Raw genomic sequence first — 19,706 nt, 5'->3', positions numbered from 1 at the left:
GTGTGTGTGTGTGTCTCTTCAGAATTTGACTTCCACAGACAATAAGAGCATGTGTGTGCGGTCAGTGGACCAATGCCCGAGCCAGGTCACCAAACTAAATGATGATACATTTGGCATTTTGTCTGCCAAACCAAATTAAGCCAACTGATTCCATATTGATGCTTGAAAATTCAGGATACATGAAGCAGTACAGCAACATGTTTTTTATTTTTTTATTTAGAAAGATCAAGGTGCAGAATCTAACATGCTACATAATATCCATACACTATTAAACTCCTCATGGTAAATGTCTTAATCCAAACATTGTCTTTTTAGATCTTTATTAAGGAGTTAAGAGGTTAATCAACAGGAAGTTGATGTTTACTTGGATTCCTATATTTTAACTACAGTTTCTTGTGACATTTTGCATAAAATGTTGACTTTGCAATCAATGAATAAACATCAGAGATAATTGGCTATGCTTTTGTTAGACCCGCATCATCTAACTATAGTGACAAGACAACAATGCCATACTTAATATATGCATAGACAACCATCTTCTTACATGCATACATATTGTTTATTTTAAGACAGATTTATATTGTATTTTGTATATATACAAAAATGAAAAAATATATACAAATAAATAAATACATGTTTACACGTTTCATTTTGCTTTTGCTGCAGATTAGACGTCAGCTCTTTGTGGTTTTAAAGCTTGTTACTAATGTAATTGCAAATTACAAGTTTAGAACACACTATGAGTCAACCGAGCCACGCAAGCTTTATGTGGCATAGCTGTTGCACAGCAACCAGTTATCTGAAACCTCAAAACTGTTCATGTCAGGATGGCAGCATATTGGGGAATGAAACCAGGGGGGGGTACCAAACATTTGGCCAAAAAGGAAAAAAGGACTATTACAAGTAACAATGCCAAAATAGTGTCCGGGAACTCCAGGGGCAGTTGAAGTAACACTAAAAACAGTCCAGAAACGCATCGGTAGCACTCCTCATCCCGCTGGTAAACTTTCACCAGCACACCAGCACATTCACAGAAGTGAATGTATTGCACATTGTAAAGCGCTTTGGATAAAGGTGCTATATATGCACCATTTACCATAGAAGGGACACACAGTCACATAGTCAGAAAAAACAAAGGGGAGAAACTAACATGCCTCCATTAAAAGCACCAACGTCATGCAGCATGTAATGTTAAGTATAGACTGAGCTTTCAAAGCAAAGACTGATGACAATTATGTAAACACAGCAAGTACAGTATTCTATGTACCAGAATGCAAAGAGACTTAAATGCTCAAAGTTCATAGTGTTTCGCCTTCCTCACCAACCTTGTAGTTTTTTACTTATTTTACTGTTTTGTTGCTGCTGCTGTTGTTGTTTTTCACCTCTGAAGATGCCAGTTACTTGAGGTATGAGAGACACATTAATGGGTAGGGTATATGATATTTTTCCTTTGGGACCTGTCAACGGAGACTAAATCAGTGAACTATCTTCCAGGTTTCAACAAGTAGTCTTGTGCATTGTTAACAGTGACTGCTTGCAAAGAACAGCCCCTTTGGTTGTGTTGGCTTTAGTGTCTACCAGTGATCTTTAATTGTCTCATTAATTTCAACAGATGTTAAGCCCCAGGTGCATGCTTTTGTCAGTGTAGCAAGTGTTAAAAATAATTCAACATTAAGAAATAAAGTGCCTTGCTCCAAATGGGTTTTCAATAGTCGCTTAGCAACAGGAGTTATAACAGCAGTTATAACAGCCTTTCCCCCCCAGTATCTCAAGGGTGGTCAAATAATCTGATAATGGATAGACTGTTGTGATAAAAGATAAAGGTTTTAGGTGTTTTCAAGTCTAAGAAAACAAAACTGTAGTCAATGCTGTAACTATTTGAATATTTCATTATCATCATTTGTCATTTATTTGACAGCGTCAATGCCATAGGATAGGTGCACACATATTGTAGATGTAGCTACCAGAGTTAGGTGGAATTGGGTCTGAATTATAGGGTTGTTGCTCCTTTTTGTAATTCTTGTCGTGGACTCACATTTTCCTCATTTTGGTTTCAAAAGTCAGGCCATGACATCGATGGATGTCCTTTGATAAGAGCACACAAAGGGCAATAATGAGATGTTCATTTTTATGTTGGTGTCCATCTTTACACTTTGCAAAAGTTTTGATCAGATACATCCGTTCATTTAACTAAGGGGATGATGAACAAGGTGACTCTTCCGTAGCCACAATGTTTGATGCTGGTGCCAAAATGTTTTGGTACCAGCTTTGTCAGATGTCGTGCCAGTTCAAATCTCAGATGAGCTGCACAGCAGCCATCCAGGGGTGCAAATTTGTGGCCCATGGGTATTCAAGGTGGTATATGTCACCTCAATCCTGGCACGCCTCACCAGACCACTCACTTTAGGTACTGTATGTCTATTGTACAGTGTAGGGCAGGCTACATACTGTAGGGTACTAAGGGATTGGTTACTCAAATGTAGGCTAATACATTATGTAGCCTACATATTTTTTTTTAAAAAGAAGAAAAATAATATATAGTGCAATATATTGTATATATGTTATGCTTCAATATAAATGTCTATGCCAAGCAATTTATTATATTACTTTTGTAAAAGGAAAAACATATTTATGGAATAGAGAAGAATGCCACAATGTAATAACATAATTTTGTAGCCAACTTAATTACTCACTTACTACTTAATTACTCACATACTACTTACTTATTAGACAGCTAACATTTCAATGTCAAAGGCTGCAGCACCCTCTATCGGTGCAGGATAGTACACTTTTAAACTGTCATTCAGTCAGTAGCCTAGTGGAAAGGCACTGATGAGCAAGGAGGATGCAGAATGACTCATGAGGAGAGAGCAGGATGGAGTCCTCGCTAGCCAGCCTCTGTATATTTTCAAATGATAAGAGACCTAAAACTAACTAACTAATTAACTTGTTTCCTTGTTTGTTTCCTTCAGTGAGTATACAATGTAGTGTGCATGCATAGTTTGCATACTATATTGCTGGTATGCCCCCCCTTTGTTCCTACCCCCACTAGAGTCAGTGCAACACAACCTCTTTGTGGCCTGCGTCCGCAGGTCACAGTTAACTATGAAATTGTGCATTTCCCGCCAGTCAGTCAGTCACTATCCCTGATGTCATCAATATTAAACCCATATATGGGAAACCCCCCATATATGGTCATGCCTTGTGACATCACGTGATGTCATCAATATTAATCCCATATATGGAGATCCGATCCCTGATGTCATCAATATTGGCAAGCAACTCTACATCTCACCTCAAACCTCAAACCATTAGATCTCCATATATGGAGCTTACCTGTTCTGACATTCCATGAGTTGATCCTTCCTCATGCATCCTTCCTCTTCGATGTCTCCCTTTTGACTGATACCTGTCCATTTAAACTCTAGACGGGCCTGCATGCCCCAAAGGTATTGAAGTATTAGTGCAGCCGCGCCCGGCAGCCGGCGAAAACTAGAGTTCTCAACAGGCCCGAAAATGAAGGCCCGGCCCTACCTGGGCCCTCATCAAATCCTGTACACTCAAGACACTGCCCCCGCTGCCACCCTTAGATCTCCATATATTGAGCTGACCTGTTCTGTTCTGACATTCCATATTGATCTGACCTCATCAAACCCTGCACACTCAAGACACGCTCTATATATGGCCAGTACAGAATTCATTCCATATGTTGATCTGACCCCCATGCCAAAGCGCCAGGACTCGCCCAGCAGTCTGCTGTCACCGAGGCGGATGCGTGCACGCGAGGTCGCTTCTCGCCCTCAGGCGTCTTACTGGTTATTATTATTACTATTATTATTATTATTATTATTATTATTATTATATATATTTTAGTTCTAAATTTTTTTCTCTTTTATGTTTTAACTGATTTTTTTTTACCAGCCAGGCAGTGAGTGTCCTGTTTATTATATTTGTGTCTAGTTTGCTGTTATGTGAAGTGAACCTGAATATTTTTGTAGGCTACTTTTTGTATGTAATAATAATGAAAAAAGTAAAAAATAAGTCTTGACGCTGATTCATTCATATTTATGATTATTTTATGCAGCCTGCTGTCTGTCTGTGGGTTGTGTGTAGTGGTGGTTGTGTGTCAGGTCTCCACCCACTGCCATCGGCAGGCAACAGAGGTTGCGCGCAACGCAGCGCTCGGTGAGTGAGTTTTCTAGCAACTGTTGCCCGGCGGTGAGGCAGCGCAGCGCCATAGTCACCGTAGTCCTGGCGACTGTAACCCACCAACAACAACAACCTCTCGTTCCATCATTACCACCTCCTCCTCCACCATCCTCATCCTCATCAACCAGCCCTCAGCCAGGTTTGGATCATAACCTCTTGCTTTTTTTTAATAACACGTTTGCACACAGGTCACCTCTCGCGTGGGGATTCTCTCGATTCGGGGGGACGAAAATGCGTAAGTTTTGCCTGTTACCGAAGCAAGACTGGGGGCGAATAAGCTAGTTAGTTAGCTAGATTGCTAAGCTAAGTGCTAAGAGCTGGCTAGCGACCATAGGTGGGGGTGTTTCTTTGTACAGGCTAGCAAGCTATAGCGTTAGCCACATCACCACAATAGTAAATGGTCCAACTCGTATGCAATAGCGTTGTGTGTATTCTCAGGATGTTCTGATCAAAAGCACTGCGGGATTGGTTGATTGGTTAGACGTATTAAATTTAAACTTGGTGGTGTTGACTTGCACAGGTCTGTGTTTTGCTAGCCATTTGATGCAAGCAGCTCAGATGGAGAAGCAGGTGTCTGTTGTGGCTACAGCTAATATTGCCTTGTTACAATGGGTGTTGTTGGTGTCTCATTTTAGCGCATGTTACGCACGCAATGAAAGTTTTGGGGTTTCAGTCTGCATTTTTGATTGATACACGAAACGATCACATTCGGTCAACAATGGAAAGTGGTTTTAGCAGACGCTAGCCTCCCCAGCCAAGATGTGCGGATAGCCTGACCATTACTTTCTCTTTTGTCTTATGAAGCAGGACAGCTTGCTAGCTACCCATTCACCCTTTTATGGCATTAGGTAGCCAATATAAAAGACAAACTTGCATGCAGCAGTCTGCTCCCGAGCTGGTTAACTTGTTAGAATACGTAATATTTAATTTAATATCGTATATATTATGTTATTCATTATTGTGATGGCAAAATTATGAATCCGAGTGGGGCAAATGTACTGTACTGTTGTATTCAGCTGCAACACAAGGTTTGCCCAGGATAAATTTAATTGACTGATCTATTGCAGTATTGATGTTTATGTCCTTATGCATGGGACAATGGCCTGAGGAACGACAGCCACAAATTAATTTATACACAAATGCAAAGATCTAAAGATTTGATATATGACACCAATTGTTTGAATGTCTGTGAACCTCATTTCAGCCAGGGAAGAAAATAGCATTTCAACATGATATTGTTTTTATAGTTGAGCATTCCTGAATCCCATTAATGGCAAATTGGCAATAGATGGATTGATATAGTCTTAACTGCCTTGAAGAGCCAAAGCCCTCAGGTTTCTTAATGTTGCATCATAATGATTCTGTGGTCCACTGGGTCTCCTGTGCAGTTGCAGCCTTCTATTCCCATTAGGGGAGAGCAGAGAACAGGTGTGTCTTTAAGAGGAGTTGGGGGGACAGAGACAGGTGCACAGTGAGCTTTGAGGGAACTATCAAGCACCTAGAGCCTGGTTTCATGAGCTAATCCAGTGTAAGAACTATTAAACAAATAAAGAAACTTTCTCTGCCATTATCCAGAGTCCAGACAATAACCTTTTCACCTTTAATTCCTTTTGCAGTAGGATTATAACTGCTCCAATATTAGTTCAGTTTTATAATAAGCCTTTCCATTTTTCAGCAAATTAAACTTTGCTTGCATAGATTTTTGAAATCGTGTGTGTGTGTGTGTGTGTGCACGTCTGTGCACGCGCACGTGTGCATGTGTGCGTGCGCAATGGCATAACCTAAATGAACAAGACGTACTAGTATTTCACAATGCAGAGCTGGAAGGTGTTGAGTTTGCTGTATGTAGAGAGAGAGTTATTTTAATTTAAAATACAAGATTCGCCTTTCTGTCATGAGTTGTCTAGCCTCTGTACCCAGGCGTTTGTTTTTTGTTATGAGTTGCAACTTGCAGTCGGGTCTAGGTTAGGTTTTCTGTTTAGATCTTAAGGCCGTTAGACCATTGGTTAGAGGTGGATTATGCAGTGTGATAAAGGGTAGTTCCCTAAATCATTTGGAATTATAAATTAGGCCTGTGGTGCTGGCAGCTGTGCTTTCTGTAGCAACCATTTACACAGCCTAATAAAAAAAACTGTCACTGCCCACATGTTTTCTTTTTGTGCACACTGTGCAGAGCACAGGAATAGGGCTGCAACTATCGATAATCTTAGACATTATTATACTGATTACTTCATTGATTAATCGAGGTGTTTTTTATAATGATACAAATCAATGTTGAATCAATACAGAAAAAAACTTTCTAATCAACTGAATTGATTAGTCTGATCAACCACTTTTATAATGTTTCATTCAATGGTCAAAAATATCGAATCTACAATCTGACATGTCGCATCACGACACGTTCTTAATCTTATATTATTAAAATCTCTATATATATATTATAATTGATTAAAAGCATTTGTTTGATTCACTGTTGCACCCCTAGGGCACATACGAAAATTGTTTATAATTATAGACAACCTGTTGTGTATTTCATCTGTAACCCCCCCAACACACACACACACACACACACACACACACACACACACACACACACACACACACACACACACACACTCTCTCTCTCTCTCTGCAGGATGTTAGGAACTGCTAGTTATCAGCTCATGTTACCACTTACCTGAGGTCAGGTAGTTCAGAAATAGTACCACGCCACCTGCTCCCAGGATCCTGTTCCATTTCCAATCACTTAAAAGAGAGGCAGGCTGATTAATTAAATTATTCATTCATCCATTTTCATGGCTTAGTTGGCAGAAAACAACATGCTTGGTTAGTTATGTGCTTCATCCTGCCAGCCATGATGTGTATTGTTGATGAAACCGGACACTGCAAGGTCTGCGCGTGTTGAGTAAAACCTTGCATACCTCACGTGTGCTTAAGGCCCAATACAACTACTGTGGTAGAATTGGTGTGTGCAGTGATGCTAATATTCATTAGGGGCTGTTCACGACGTCTGGGCCAGACTGATATGTCGGTCCCAGGTAGAGTTGTTACGATACCTGTATTGGAAAAGCTGCCGATATACGACCCAAAATGCTGGTATCGGCGAGTATGCCACTCTATGCTGATCCGATTTGAGTAATTTGTCACATGATGACATCATGAGGTTATTTAATTTACTGTAGTATTTTGAATGCTTCAGTTGATGTTGTAAAACTGTACTGTAAAACTGTAAACTACAATTTAGCTACACTTTAACAATATGAATGATATTTAAATGTATTCCTAGATCAGTGGTTCTCAAACCACCGGTCAATGACCCCCGTAACTCTATGGAACCAAATGGACCCATAAAAGTTAACATGATTTTTAAAACGATATTTGATAGTTATAAATAGGGATGTCCCGCTACACTTTTTTTTCGTTCCCGATCCGATCCCGATACCACAATTTCTGTGTTAGCCGATACCGAATACCGATACCAGTGTTGTGATCTCGTGTTGTGTTAACAGCTATCTAGCTATATATCTCGTGTTGTGTTTATAGCAGACTCCTCACTCACAATGTGCACTTGTAGTTTGGGCAACTCGAAAACAAACTCCACATGCCCCAACATTTTATTTACCTGCCATAGTGTCAACCCCAGAACCCCTTACCCCTGTGTCGGGTTGGTGGTTAGACTGGCATATTCCCCGATACCGATATGATCCGATATGACAAATAAGAGCCGATACCGATACTTTTCCGATACCGATACAGTATCGGGACATCTCTAGTTATAAATAATTATAGTGCTTGACGATTGATGTGGACATCCCTAAAGACACTTGGACACTTTGGTAGAGGTTTGGGTTGTGTACTTTGTAGTTTACCTTGTCATGGTGTAACTACTAGTCTGACTAGTGACATATTTGCTTTGTTGTGCCGTTGATTAGAAATTAATAATCCAAAAATAGTTATGTCATCTGATGGCATGAATTTACATTGCACGTTGAAACGGCTCTCCAAGTCAATGTTTTTAGCACGCACATAGACAAACACAAGGACGCAAACAGCAGATGTGCCACTGCCAATACATATTAACATCAGGAGGAAAAAAAGAAGAAACATTTCAACTTGGATGTTGATTTTGTTGTTTGTATTTGGAAGAAAAGCCAGACTTGCGGTTACAAATAGTAAAATCAACTGGAAGGTGAACATTTTAATTAAATATGCCCAATATTATTGGCAGAATCGGCTTTGGTTTCATTATTCGTTTGTGTTAGAATAGTGACTTTGAGAGTAGTGTCTCCGTACAATTTAAGTCAATGAGGAAAATCATGAGAAGGTAACTACATGTATTATACATAACCCAAACCTCTACCAAAGTGTCCTTGTGCTGCCTTTAATGCTTAATTTATACTCTTGTCAATTGTCAGGTGTTACGTGCCAAAAATAGTAGATGTGCAAGCTCACCATGGCAATGTCTGTGATCTTGTACATTGTACTAATTGTCTAGTTTCTGCAAAAGACACTGGCATGCAACAAAGTATAATTCAGGCATTACTACATTTCTCTGTACTACTGGCATTGGAGATTATCGTTACAATACTCTGTGGAGGAGACAGAGCTATTCTTGGATTGTTCAATCATGCACTGGGCTAGTGACAATGTTTTGTTGTTGTTGTTTTCTTTATATGAAAAGCAACATCGGCCTATCTTGCTTTTCTCCACTCCAAAATACATCTCCTCTCCGGGTTTCCTTCATTACAACGTAAAATGCAGTCTTAATTGAACTGTAAAATTGGACATCCATTTGACACTGCACCTGGTCATGCTTCTGTGTTGTTAATATAAAAAAGTAATTATGTTTACCCAGCATCTATCTTGCTTGTAAATTTGACAATTTTTGGATTCATGTTGGTTTGTTCTGCTTTCTCGCTAATTTTAATTAGCTTTGGATGACTAAATAACTAAATAAGATATTTAATAAGGTCCAATTTTCACCAAAAAGTGATTAAGGAGAGGAAATGCAGGGCAAAATGTTGCCCTCTCTGGCTTTTGTTCCTCTGTGTCTCTGAGCATTTGTTCAGTGGAGCACCGTGTTTAAGTGGGCCACAAGGGAGTGTCGAGTGCCTCAGTGGTTGTGTGTTTTGGGGAGGGGAAGGGGGTGGGGTGGTGGGGGGGGAGGGGTCTGTTATGATGCAGTGGCTTATTTTTGTATACCCAGGAAGTCACTCTTCTTCCTTTGGACCTGAGTCCATGGATTAAGTTGGTTCTGATGAACCATGTACAACTTTCAAATTGGCATCTCTATGTTGGGAATGTTATCATTATTAAAATAAATTAAAATTAAAACTCAAAATGTAAAAAATTAGATCTACAAATTCTGCAATTTGTAGATCTAACATAAAGTTTATAGTACATAAATGGTACTGTTAAAGCCGTCGAAACGGATAAAATAAGGTGTCCAGTAGTCCACTGTCTACTGTTTTCTGTTCATTTTTATCACAAGAATATGGTAAGGCATCCACTAATTCTTTTCTGCGATTGTAATTTATGGAAATTAGAAAACACAAATAAATTGGAGTAATGAACATCAGTGCTTGTATTTCCTGATTATGCTGCTGTCCTGCACATTAAGATGCCTTTGCAACCAGAGTGATCAGACATGTCTTTGTAGTCTGACTCTGATTTTAAGGGGTTATGCAGGCTAGGTCTGTTTGGAATGAGAGAACTGAGTTCAACAACACATCTTTATGATATTGAAGATTAAGATAGGAGGCAGGCTGTCCCTGGTGAGATTCAGAGCTGTTATGAGACCCAGGTTAATTAACCAAGAGAGGTTTGGTCATGGAAACCGCGACGGGGAGGGGACACTTAACTTTGCGGAGCAGGAGAGGTAGGTGGGGACTGGGGGATATACATTCACATTATTAGCTCAAAACATCATTCTTAGAGCATCACAGTTGATGTCTTAAAATGAAATCACTGATAGACAACACGGCCTGCTGACGTACAAAGTAAACAAACAATGTTAATGATTTTGTAGTAACAAGATGTATTTTTTACATAATGTTGGCAACTTACTGTTAGAGAAAAACAATGTGAGCTTAAAATAACATTCAGATGACTAAAAGGGGTGACGGGGGGTGACTTTGGCAGAGTGAACATAAAAAAGAGAAGCTATTTGGGGTTTGAGGTTAAATATTAACTTGTTTTATGGCTGTGAACATGGAAACAAGAGTGTGTGCCACTGATGCATAAGGCTCTCGGTACATTGAGTACCAAGGCAGAAATGTGTGCTGGGATAGTAGCAGCTTTAGTAGTGACATTGAGTTGGGGAAAGCAGACAAGTCTTTAACCCATTTAGACCTGAGGACGCATCTGTGTCATATTATAGCTTTAAACCCATTTTGGGCGGGAACCCCTTTTGGTGTTTTAACTAAGCATTATGTTATACTTTAGCTATTGAAAAATAGCAGATCTACAAGCTCATAGCGTGCCACCGAGTGGCGCGCTATGAACTTGTAGGTCTGCTATTTTTGAAAAATCGTAAAAATGCGGCACAAATCTTTGAATATATATTCTTTCAAAGCGAACGTTTTTATTTCGACGTCAGGCCTGAATGGGTTAAGGAAACATGTCTTTTTATTATAGCAGCATTATGTGTTCATTGAGGCATTAAGGCAGATTCCTGTCTTCACCTAACCAAATCATTAACTATGACTCTGTATATAATTCTCCATAGAATAATTCAAGAGGTTTTGTAAAAGAACTGCATCACTCCCAAACAAAGAAAACAAGTGGTTCTTTCAGGTCACCTACTGTATCAGTTTCAAACATCAGCTGTAAAGATACAATCAAATCGAGACTCTGCTTTTGAAAGCTCAATTTGGCCTACAGTATATTGTCTTGTGATATAACATAATCTCGTTAGAATCTAAATTTAGTACAGTCAGAAGAATATAAAACGCATGCTCACATGCACGTGAGCACATCTCTGGCCTTGCTAAATCACCCGTCCACAATACCTTTTCCAACTGAGACAATATTATACCGTCACCGTCAAGCACTGGTGTATTAGGGGGGAAAAATGTACTTTTACCAATACTTGACTTCCTGTGTTGTTCCAGGCCATCATTTAAGGCTAGTGTATTTTCTGTGTCATTCAGGCGCCATGCAGACACCTGAGGCAGGCGCTGACTCCACCTCCACCGTCCCCCTCCAGACCACTGTGCCTGTCCAGTCTACTGGCTCCACCCAGCAGGTGTGTGTGTGTGTGTGTGTGTGTGTGTGTGTGTGTGTGTGTGTGTGTGTGTGTGTGTGTGTGTGTTGACTTCAAATCAATGTCACGGCTTATTTCAAACCTTTGCAGGTTAATGGAAACCTGTTTCTCAATTATTCGATTAATTAACCTACATAAGCAAGATCAAGGTTGTACATTATTTGTTACATCTTGTACACGGATACATAAGAATAAAAAATGTTATTTGGATTAAGATATTTCACTTTCAAAAAAACTTTTGGTCATTTTATCGTCTACTCAGGCTTCTGTGAACACCCCAGACGGTTTTTAAGTTGCTCGATTGAGTCGATTCAGTATTTAGTTATTTGATATTCATTTTAGCTGAAAGTTTTGAAAGTGAAATATTATATTTTTAGTCGCTTACTGATTCTAAATATCGGTTTTGATATATTCTTGGTTAATTGTCCAGCCCTAATACTAGTGCATTCTCTTTAGCAGACCCAGACTGTTCAACAGGTTCAGCACGTTTACCCAACACAAGTGCAGTATGTGGAGGAGAACAGTGGCGTCTACACCAACGGCACCATGTGAGTCAATCTATTAGCCTAGCTAGGCTCTCTGAGTCTGGACACACTGTTATTATCACAATGTCTCTCTTTTCTAAACAACATTTTGTACCGTTCACGCCTCCCACTCATGACAGAGGTGGGAGTGAGTCGAGGTATTTGGGTTTGTGTGGTTGTGCCTGAAGGTGATCACTCATCCTGAGGATGAGTGACGTGTGTGCGTGCGTGGTCATCTGATGATGATCAGAAGTATCTGTTGTCTGAAGAAGTCGCTACTCCTCACTCGCTGCACCAATCGCTCTGAATTTCCACACAGGCATTGACCATTACAGGTTTTAACGAGGCCCAACCTTTTTTCAATTTAACAATAGGTGCTGCTATAACAGCCCACTTTACCTTTTGCCCTATAATTCTTGAACCGTAAGTCGCAAAACCTTTTTCTCTGGATTCCTTAGGTCATGACGCATCTCCCCATATAGGCCACACCCATTTGCGTCTAGAAAGATTTTCCACCATTTAGAATTTTCTTCAAACCACACTTTTTGCTCTTCCACCTACAGATTTTGTCCAAATCTCACAAAAATAAGTACAGATGATCTCTGGACCTATCCGATGAAAACAGCACAGGCAGAATTTTGTTCCTAGAAGCTTTGTCATTGGTCGAAAAAAACCTGGTCGAAATGACTACCCAAAATCTTTGAATGTGTAGATTGCGGCCCATAGATGTGTCACATATACTAAATTTTTTACCCATTTTTTACCCATTGCTTGCTGTCTGAATACCAAAAGAAAAAAAAGGTCATTCAAATTGGCTTTAAGAGTTTGGCTGGGATACCCGATCTGTCACTGAGTTCCCTCTGGAAAGTCCCTGTAGTGAGGAATCCCAGAGTGGACAGTACTTGACATGTAAAGGTATGGCAGCATCACATTGGCACACATCTAACTAAACGTTACTTGGGAAATAAAAGCGACTTACAAGGCTCACTCACCATCATGACTAAAACACTCATTCCTATCTGATTCTGTTATCTTTGAAAAGCACAGTTGACAGCCTCTTGCAATAAAGCACAAGCAGGAATGGTCAAATTTGAAACACAATAAATGTCTTTGACATGGGTGTGACTCTTGTCTTGATATTTATTAAATTAATCAAGGCTGTAATCTACAATGCATCATCAATCAAATAATTCTAGATATCACATGTTTGCAGATGACACGGTTTTGTACACCTGTGCGCCAACGCTCGAGGTTGCTGTCGCAAATTTGTCTTGATTTCATCTCCCTGCAGCATGAATTAATAAAAAGAAAATTATTGTTAAATGGCAAAAAAAAAACAAGTCTATGTTGTTCAGTGTTCACTCCACGCGCTGTTGCAGCTCCAGTGAACATCTCCACTCTACTACTACTCTAGATGGAACTCCCATTGAGTGGGTGGAGCACTACAAATACCTTGGTTTCTGGTTGGATATACACCTTAATTTTAAATGTCATATTGATTCTTTGTGCAAAAAGCTTAAATTCACTTTAGGCTTATTCTACAGATTGAAGGCTTGTTTTGCTTGTTCAGCTCGCAAGAAAATGGTCACTGGCCTCTTTCTGTCCCAGTTAGACTATGGTGATACCTATTTATAGGTTTGCTTTCTCCTCCACCTTGGCCAAACTGGATCCCCTGTACCATGCTGCACTGAGATTCATAACTAACTCCTTTCAGAACACCTCATTGTTCGTTGTATGCTGCAGTTGGTTGGTTCTCTTTGACTTCACGCAGGCTGCATCATTGGTATATTTTCATTTACAAAGCCATTCTTGGTGATTTGCTCCCTTACATTTCCTCCAAATTTAATTTGGTAAAAGATGGTCTAAACCACAAATGTCTGGCTACAGTGTGTAGTACCAGCCTTTAAATCTGAGGGGGGTAAAAGTGTCTTACTTACTTTGGCCCCTGGTCGTGGAATGACCTGCAAACCAGATTAAAATTAGCCTTGAAAGTTCCCTTGAGAAGTTTCAAAAGGATCATCTTGACTGTACAATCCAACACCTGCACATGTTCGGATGTGTACTAGCCTTTGCATATATATATATATTTTTTTTCTCCTGTCCATAAATGTAGTGTTGTATATATTGTATAGGAGGTATTTTTCATGGATTTATTGTTTGGCTGTTGTATAACTTGTACTTGTACAATGTAGCGTTGAAAGTGATTTAATGATGTATTCTGCTGCTTGGCCAGTTCCCACTTGAAAAAGAGATGCAGTCTCAATGTGTTTTTACTGGTTAAATAAAGGCTTAAAATAAATAAATAAATCATGCCAAAATGCCACAAAAGGAGCGCAATACACAGTTCTCTGCCGTTTGAGGATGTGCTGTGCTCTGCCATGCCTACAGTAAGACGAGGCCAGTTTACCGGTATTTGTATAGCACATTTCAACAAGTGCTTTACATAACTCATCTACTGCCAATGGCGTCTATAGTCTTCATTTCAAATCCAATGCTTGACCACCATTGACGTCATTTGGTGTTTTTTACAATAGAGGGCGCTCTTCCGCAACCTGTGAGTTAATCTATGGGTTCCGGATCAGAGGACAACAAGATTTTATTTTTCACAATGAAAGTAGAGACTCTCTTCTTTATATTCTGTAGGTATTGAAAGATTAGTAAAAAAGAAAACTGGCAGTGGCTGCAGACTGTTCTAGAGAAACTCTGGCAGTTAAAACATGAATAGGACACATAACATAATATAGCAAGCAGTAAGGTACTTACGTCTAGTCTGAAATACATTGTAATGATTTTCCATATCTAAGTAAGGTTTTATATTATGAATATGTACTTGATAGTTGGTGCGTGCAGTAGTAATCATTGTTAGTAGTAACAAGGGTCTCCACGTGTTTCTGGTCGGGATACCAATTTTAAGGTTTAAGAGGGGGAAATCAACAAAGAAATGCATAGTGTTAATTCAGCAAGTCTGGCCTATATTTTAAATGTGTAGTTATTGCCCTGTGTCTCATTTCATTTTCCGTTGCTGGGAACATTGCCCAGCTATGTCTATTATGGCCTTAAGACAGACACCACAGGTGATTTGCATTGTCATGGAAACGATACGTTCACTAAACGGTGAAAACCTGCATTCCAAGAGGCCAGAAAATAGCACAGCTAATTTGCACAAAGTAGCAATCAAAGTGCCATTTAAACTGGTCAAGTCAAGTAGAGCCCGTCTGATGCCAGAGACCTAGATCACAGATTAGTGATTACCAATGTTTTTGTATTAAAGAAAAGATAAGGTGCAAAATCTTGAAATCTGTCGAGCAAAAAATAAATAAATAAAATTATCACATAAATATAATTTTATTTTATTTAACCACTTAAAACCTATTCAAAATGTTTTGTAAAAGAACCGATCTACAAGCTCACAACATGCATGCATTGTGAGTGTAGATCTGCATATAATGACCACTTTGTAGCTGACTTTAACTCTGACACATTGCTAGTCCTAAATAGGGTACTCTTAGGGTGAGGGTAGATGTGTGTGTGTGTGTGTGGTCTAAATGGGAAAATAAATACAAATAATGGAAAATTCGTGCTTCATACACAATCAATAGAATGAATAAAAATCTAATATAAAGAGTCCTACCCATGACCCACGGAAGTCCAACGACTCTGGGAGTGCCATCTCGGATGGCGCAAATGACATGCCCAAAATGGGGACGCCTGGTTGAAAGTGGCACAAAATCAGGACCCATCGCATAATTGCTGATATTGATGTCAAGGCAACATGTGTCAATACAGCATATTGACGCATATACTGTATATCGACGGCCAGACCCATATGGATTGTAAAGGACAAAAGAGGTCCGGGAGCGTTACCCTAACTTGAGGTCTTCCTTTTGAACAGAAGGACCTACTCTTATTCGGAGCCCCAGCTGTACAGCCAGAACAGCGGGGGAAGCTACTTTGACACACAGGGCAGCTCATCACAGGTGTCCACCGTGGTGACGTCTCATGGCATGACCAATAATGGAGGAGGGGGCAACGGAGGCATGGGCATGGGCCTGGTGGCGGGGCAGGTAAGCAACAGCAGCTCTGGAGCATACCTATTACCTAGGCCTGTCAAAATGATTACATAATAGCCAAATCGCATTTCATTGAGATTATCACAATTATCTTTACATGCGGTAATCGTCATAATAGTTTCCATGTTAGTAAATGTTCACACGTTTGCCAATATTTTCAAAAGATTGCGGAAATACAGCAGATCTACAAGAATGCCTCGTTGTGACCTTGTAGATCAGCTTTCCACTATTTCTATTTTGAAATGAAAAGGTTATTCAATATGTCCGTTATTTTGGTTTTGCTGATGAAGCCAAACAGAAATTGTATTCTGATGTTCAATGCCAAAGACTAGATTAAATTGCTAATATCTATTATTTGTGTGACAATTGATGGTCAAGTAAAATGTTATTATCGTGACGACCTTAGGCCTACCTCATGGACAACTCTGTCCCCCACCCGGCCCCCCAGACCACACGAGCGTCCCCGGCCACTGTGAGTACGGTAAATGCCTTTCTGCCTTATTCTGTCCCACCTGTTGACATCATTTACTATTTGTTGATTATACAGTAGGCATGCAACAGTTAATTGAACCAATCAGTTTGTATATGATGAGGTCCCAGTTAATCAGGGATATGGTGATCCGGGGAGTAAAGGCCTATTCATACCCCAGTTTTAGGTGATAAGGTCATGTTGTAGTTTTTGGTGGTCAACTTAACGCCTAAAACTGAAGTATGAATAGTCCTTAATTAACTCACTCAACTCGCCGTTATTCAGTGTTGAATAACGCCATTCAATAAAAATATATTAATAATACATAATGAGTTTGATAATGATCTTTGACAAACAAAAAACATATATTTATTTGAAAAACATTGCGCTGATTGTTATTTTTTTGCTGGTGAAAGTCTGCTTTTTAACAGCTTCTCTTCTATTTATTTTAAGATGTTTCTGTAAAATAAGCATTATTTTAGGGATTTGCTGAAATCAAAGAGGTTAGGGTTCTGCTATGCTTGGGTTTAGCTGTGCTTGCTTTGGGGCCTATCCTAGGTTGTCCTTATTTTTTTTCCTAGTGGTTAGCAGTTATGTAGTTCCACAGAAACGGCTTATTATTATTTTTTCTTCCTTATGTTTTCGTTTCCCCTGTTTTTCTATTTTGTTATCCTTTGCTTGGTCTATCAGATTGAAATGGCGATTGAGACGCTCCAAAAGTCGGAGGGTTTATCCGGTCAGAGAAGCTCGCTGCTCAACAGCCATGTAAGTCGCCATATGAGTGCTTCACCTTGCCTTGTCTTAACTTTGCTAAGCTTGCTATCTCCTTCTCTCAGCTCAATTTCCTTCTTTTAGCTTTTATTATGGTTCCTGCTGCATTTCCCCCCCACCATTACTATTTGTTGAAATGTGTTGCTGTTCTAGGGGTGCTTCTTTAGGGCTGCAGCGGATAGCAAAAGGGCTATTGGATTTGGGGTAGAGTGGATTAACCACATGAACCCGAGCATCCCTATTCTGGGTATGTCATAATAGGTGAACATTTGGTGAAAAAAGCTCACAACACACTGAGTATGTAGCAGTCAACAGACCACTGGTGAGCCCCCAGTCAATTAAGTATATAGGATCTAATCACTTGAACCATTGAACTTGAACATTCATCCCAAAATAGCAGATGTACAACCTCACAATGTGTTGCATTGTGATGCGTTTTGAGCTTGTAGGTTATTTGTGGTTATAGTTGTAACTCGGGTCCGTTTCACTAAGACTAGAGGGTTTAATATTCTCTTCCAGCTTCAGTGGCTGCTGGACAACTACGAGACCGCTGAGGGAGTGAGTCTGCCACGGTCCACTCTGTACTGCCACTACCTGCGCCACTGCCAGGAGCAGAAACTAGACCCTGTCAACGCAGCATCCTTTGGCAAACTCATCCGTTCCATTTTCATGGGGCTCCGTACACGCCGCCTTGGCACGAGGTAAGAATACACACCGAAACATATGTTCTGTAAAAAGTTCTTTTCATCTGTTCTTCTCTTCTATCCCTTCTCCTATTGATGCAATCTTTCCATCCTTGTGATCATTTTTCTTTTACATAGATCACATAGATCACTCCAGCTGTTAGATAGCTAAAGGACCACTTTTCAACCAGTCTTCATATAATTGGTCCTCACTAATGTTCATGATAAAATACAAGTCTGTGTCTCATAGGAGGGCTGTGGGCAGTTCAAAAACCGTCCAACCCGGTGAAGTGGTCCTTTAATGATAATAATAACTGGAATCTTTATAGAACCTTTCAAAAATCTAATAAATAAATAAACAAACAAACTATTTGAGTGTCTGTGGAGGATAATGTCATCTTATAGTGAGATCTCACCTCTGCCTGTGCCTGCAGAGGGAACTCCAAATACCATTATTATGGTATCCGGGTGAAACCAGACTCCCCTCTCAGCAGACTACAGGAGGACATCCAGTACATGGCCCTCAGACAGCAACCTGTTCAGCAGAAACAAAGGTACACACACACACACACACACACACACACACACACACACACACACACACACACACACACACACACACACACACACACACAGCGTGTCACGTTTGAGAACTACTGATTAAGAAGCCATTTGTAGAATCGACCTCATGTCGTTAATCTCTCAGTCTTCAAATAATGTGTACACTCTCAGTGTTACAGACCTGTAAGGGTCCACATTTGATTCCTAAATATCAATCATTTATCTGGGGACCCTCTCAACAAGTACCCCTGGGGGTGCCCCGCTCCAGACCCCCACGTGGTGTAGCTGTGCACTAAGGTGTGAGTGATGTGGTTTCAGGTTCAAACCGGTGCAGAAGGTGCTCCCCAGTGGCTCTGGGGAGAACTACTCAGGTGAAGGCCAGAATCCTTCCAGCGCAGCAGAACAGGTCATTATCGCACAGAGCCAGCACCACCAGCAGTTCCTAGGTTAGCAGCTCTTCTCTTTTTTTTGTGTGTACCATATTCTCATGCTTCCTGTTTGTCCTTTTGTTCTCCATTTTGACGGAGACCCATTTGACTTTGTAATAAAGGTTAATGTATCTTAATTAGAGCCGGACCGATGCCAGGTTTTTGGATTGGATCACGCTTTTTGAGAGTCTTAGACCATAGATTACTTTTGTTTTGAAAGAAAAAAAGAGAACAAAATTGAAAGTGCAGGATCAAATATGTATTTGCAATAAAAGAGCACTGTCCACAATCTTCCGATAAACCTTATTAGATTCATCAGGTACCTGATTGGTTTCAGGATTGAACCCCTAAATATATTTAGAGAAAATTAAGTGCAAATACATTAAGATAAATGATGTCAGTGTGTTTAATGTAGGGATTAAATGTTTTCCTGTATCGTAGCTATCCTGCTTATAAGGAGCATACAAAAAAGTATTCTTTATTTCTATATTTTGCTGTGTTTGTTTCATCTGACTTGGATTTATTGTGAACCATCAATAATTGCACTAATACCAGGAAAGATTATGGAGGACTGTGTCACCATGATTGACTGGATCAATAGAGGTCCTTTTACCCTGAGCTCACATAACAGGATACAACCCAGACTGGTTTCATCCAAACGCTCATGGACATTATGAGTAAAGACCGACGTGTTGTTTCTAAAGACTGAATCTGATGTCTGAAAAAT

At 39.9% G+C, this 19,706-nt stretch overlaps 1 protein-coding gene across 7 annotated transcripts in view; it reads left to right on the top strand.

Annotated features, from left to right (window-relative positions):
• Positions 1–4,157: 4,157 nt before the first annotated feature.
• The window catches only part of rfx3 (regulatory factor X, 3 (influences HLA class II expression)), a 28,945-nt gene continuing 13,396 nt past the window's right edge, over positions 4,158–19,706 (top strand). The window contains exons 1-9 of one of the 7 annotated variants that reach the window (XM_079523568.1): positions 4,158–4,348; positions 11,361–11,455; positions 11,930–12,021; positions 15,890–16,061; positions 16,474–16,548; positions 17,227–17,301; positions 17,827–18,008; positions 18,425–18,544; positions 18,870–18,997. In XM_079523568.1, coding sequence (XP_079379694.1) covers positions 11,366–11,455; positions 11,930–12,021; positions 15,890–16,061; positions 16,474–16,548; positions 17,227–17,301; positions 17,827–18,008; positions 18,425–18,544; positions 18,870–18,997 — 934 coding nt within the window. In that variant the 5' untranslated portion in view covers positions 4,158–4,348; positions 11,361–11,365. Of the gene's footprint in view, positions 4,349–4,424; positions 4,445–11,360; positions 11,456–11,929; positions 12,022–15,889; positions 16,062–16,473; positions 16,549–17,226; positions 17,302–17,826; positions 18,009–18,424; positions 18,545–18,869; positions 18,998–19,706 lie in introns of those variants that run through there. The other 6 variants (XM_079523567.1, XM_079523569.1, XM_079523564.1 and 3 more) reach the window with 6 other exon arrangements.

The sequence above is a fragment of the Electrona antarctica genome, assembly GCF_951216825.1.
Source record: "Electrona antarctica genome assembly, chromosome: 16".
Taxonomy (NCBI): Eukaryota; Metazoa; Chordata; class Actinopteri; order Myctophiformes; family Myctophidae; genus Electrona; species Electrona antarctica.
This window is presented reverse-complemented; position numbering and strand designations above follow the sequence as displayed.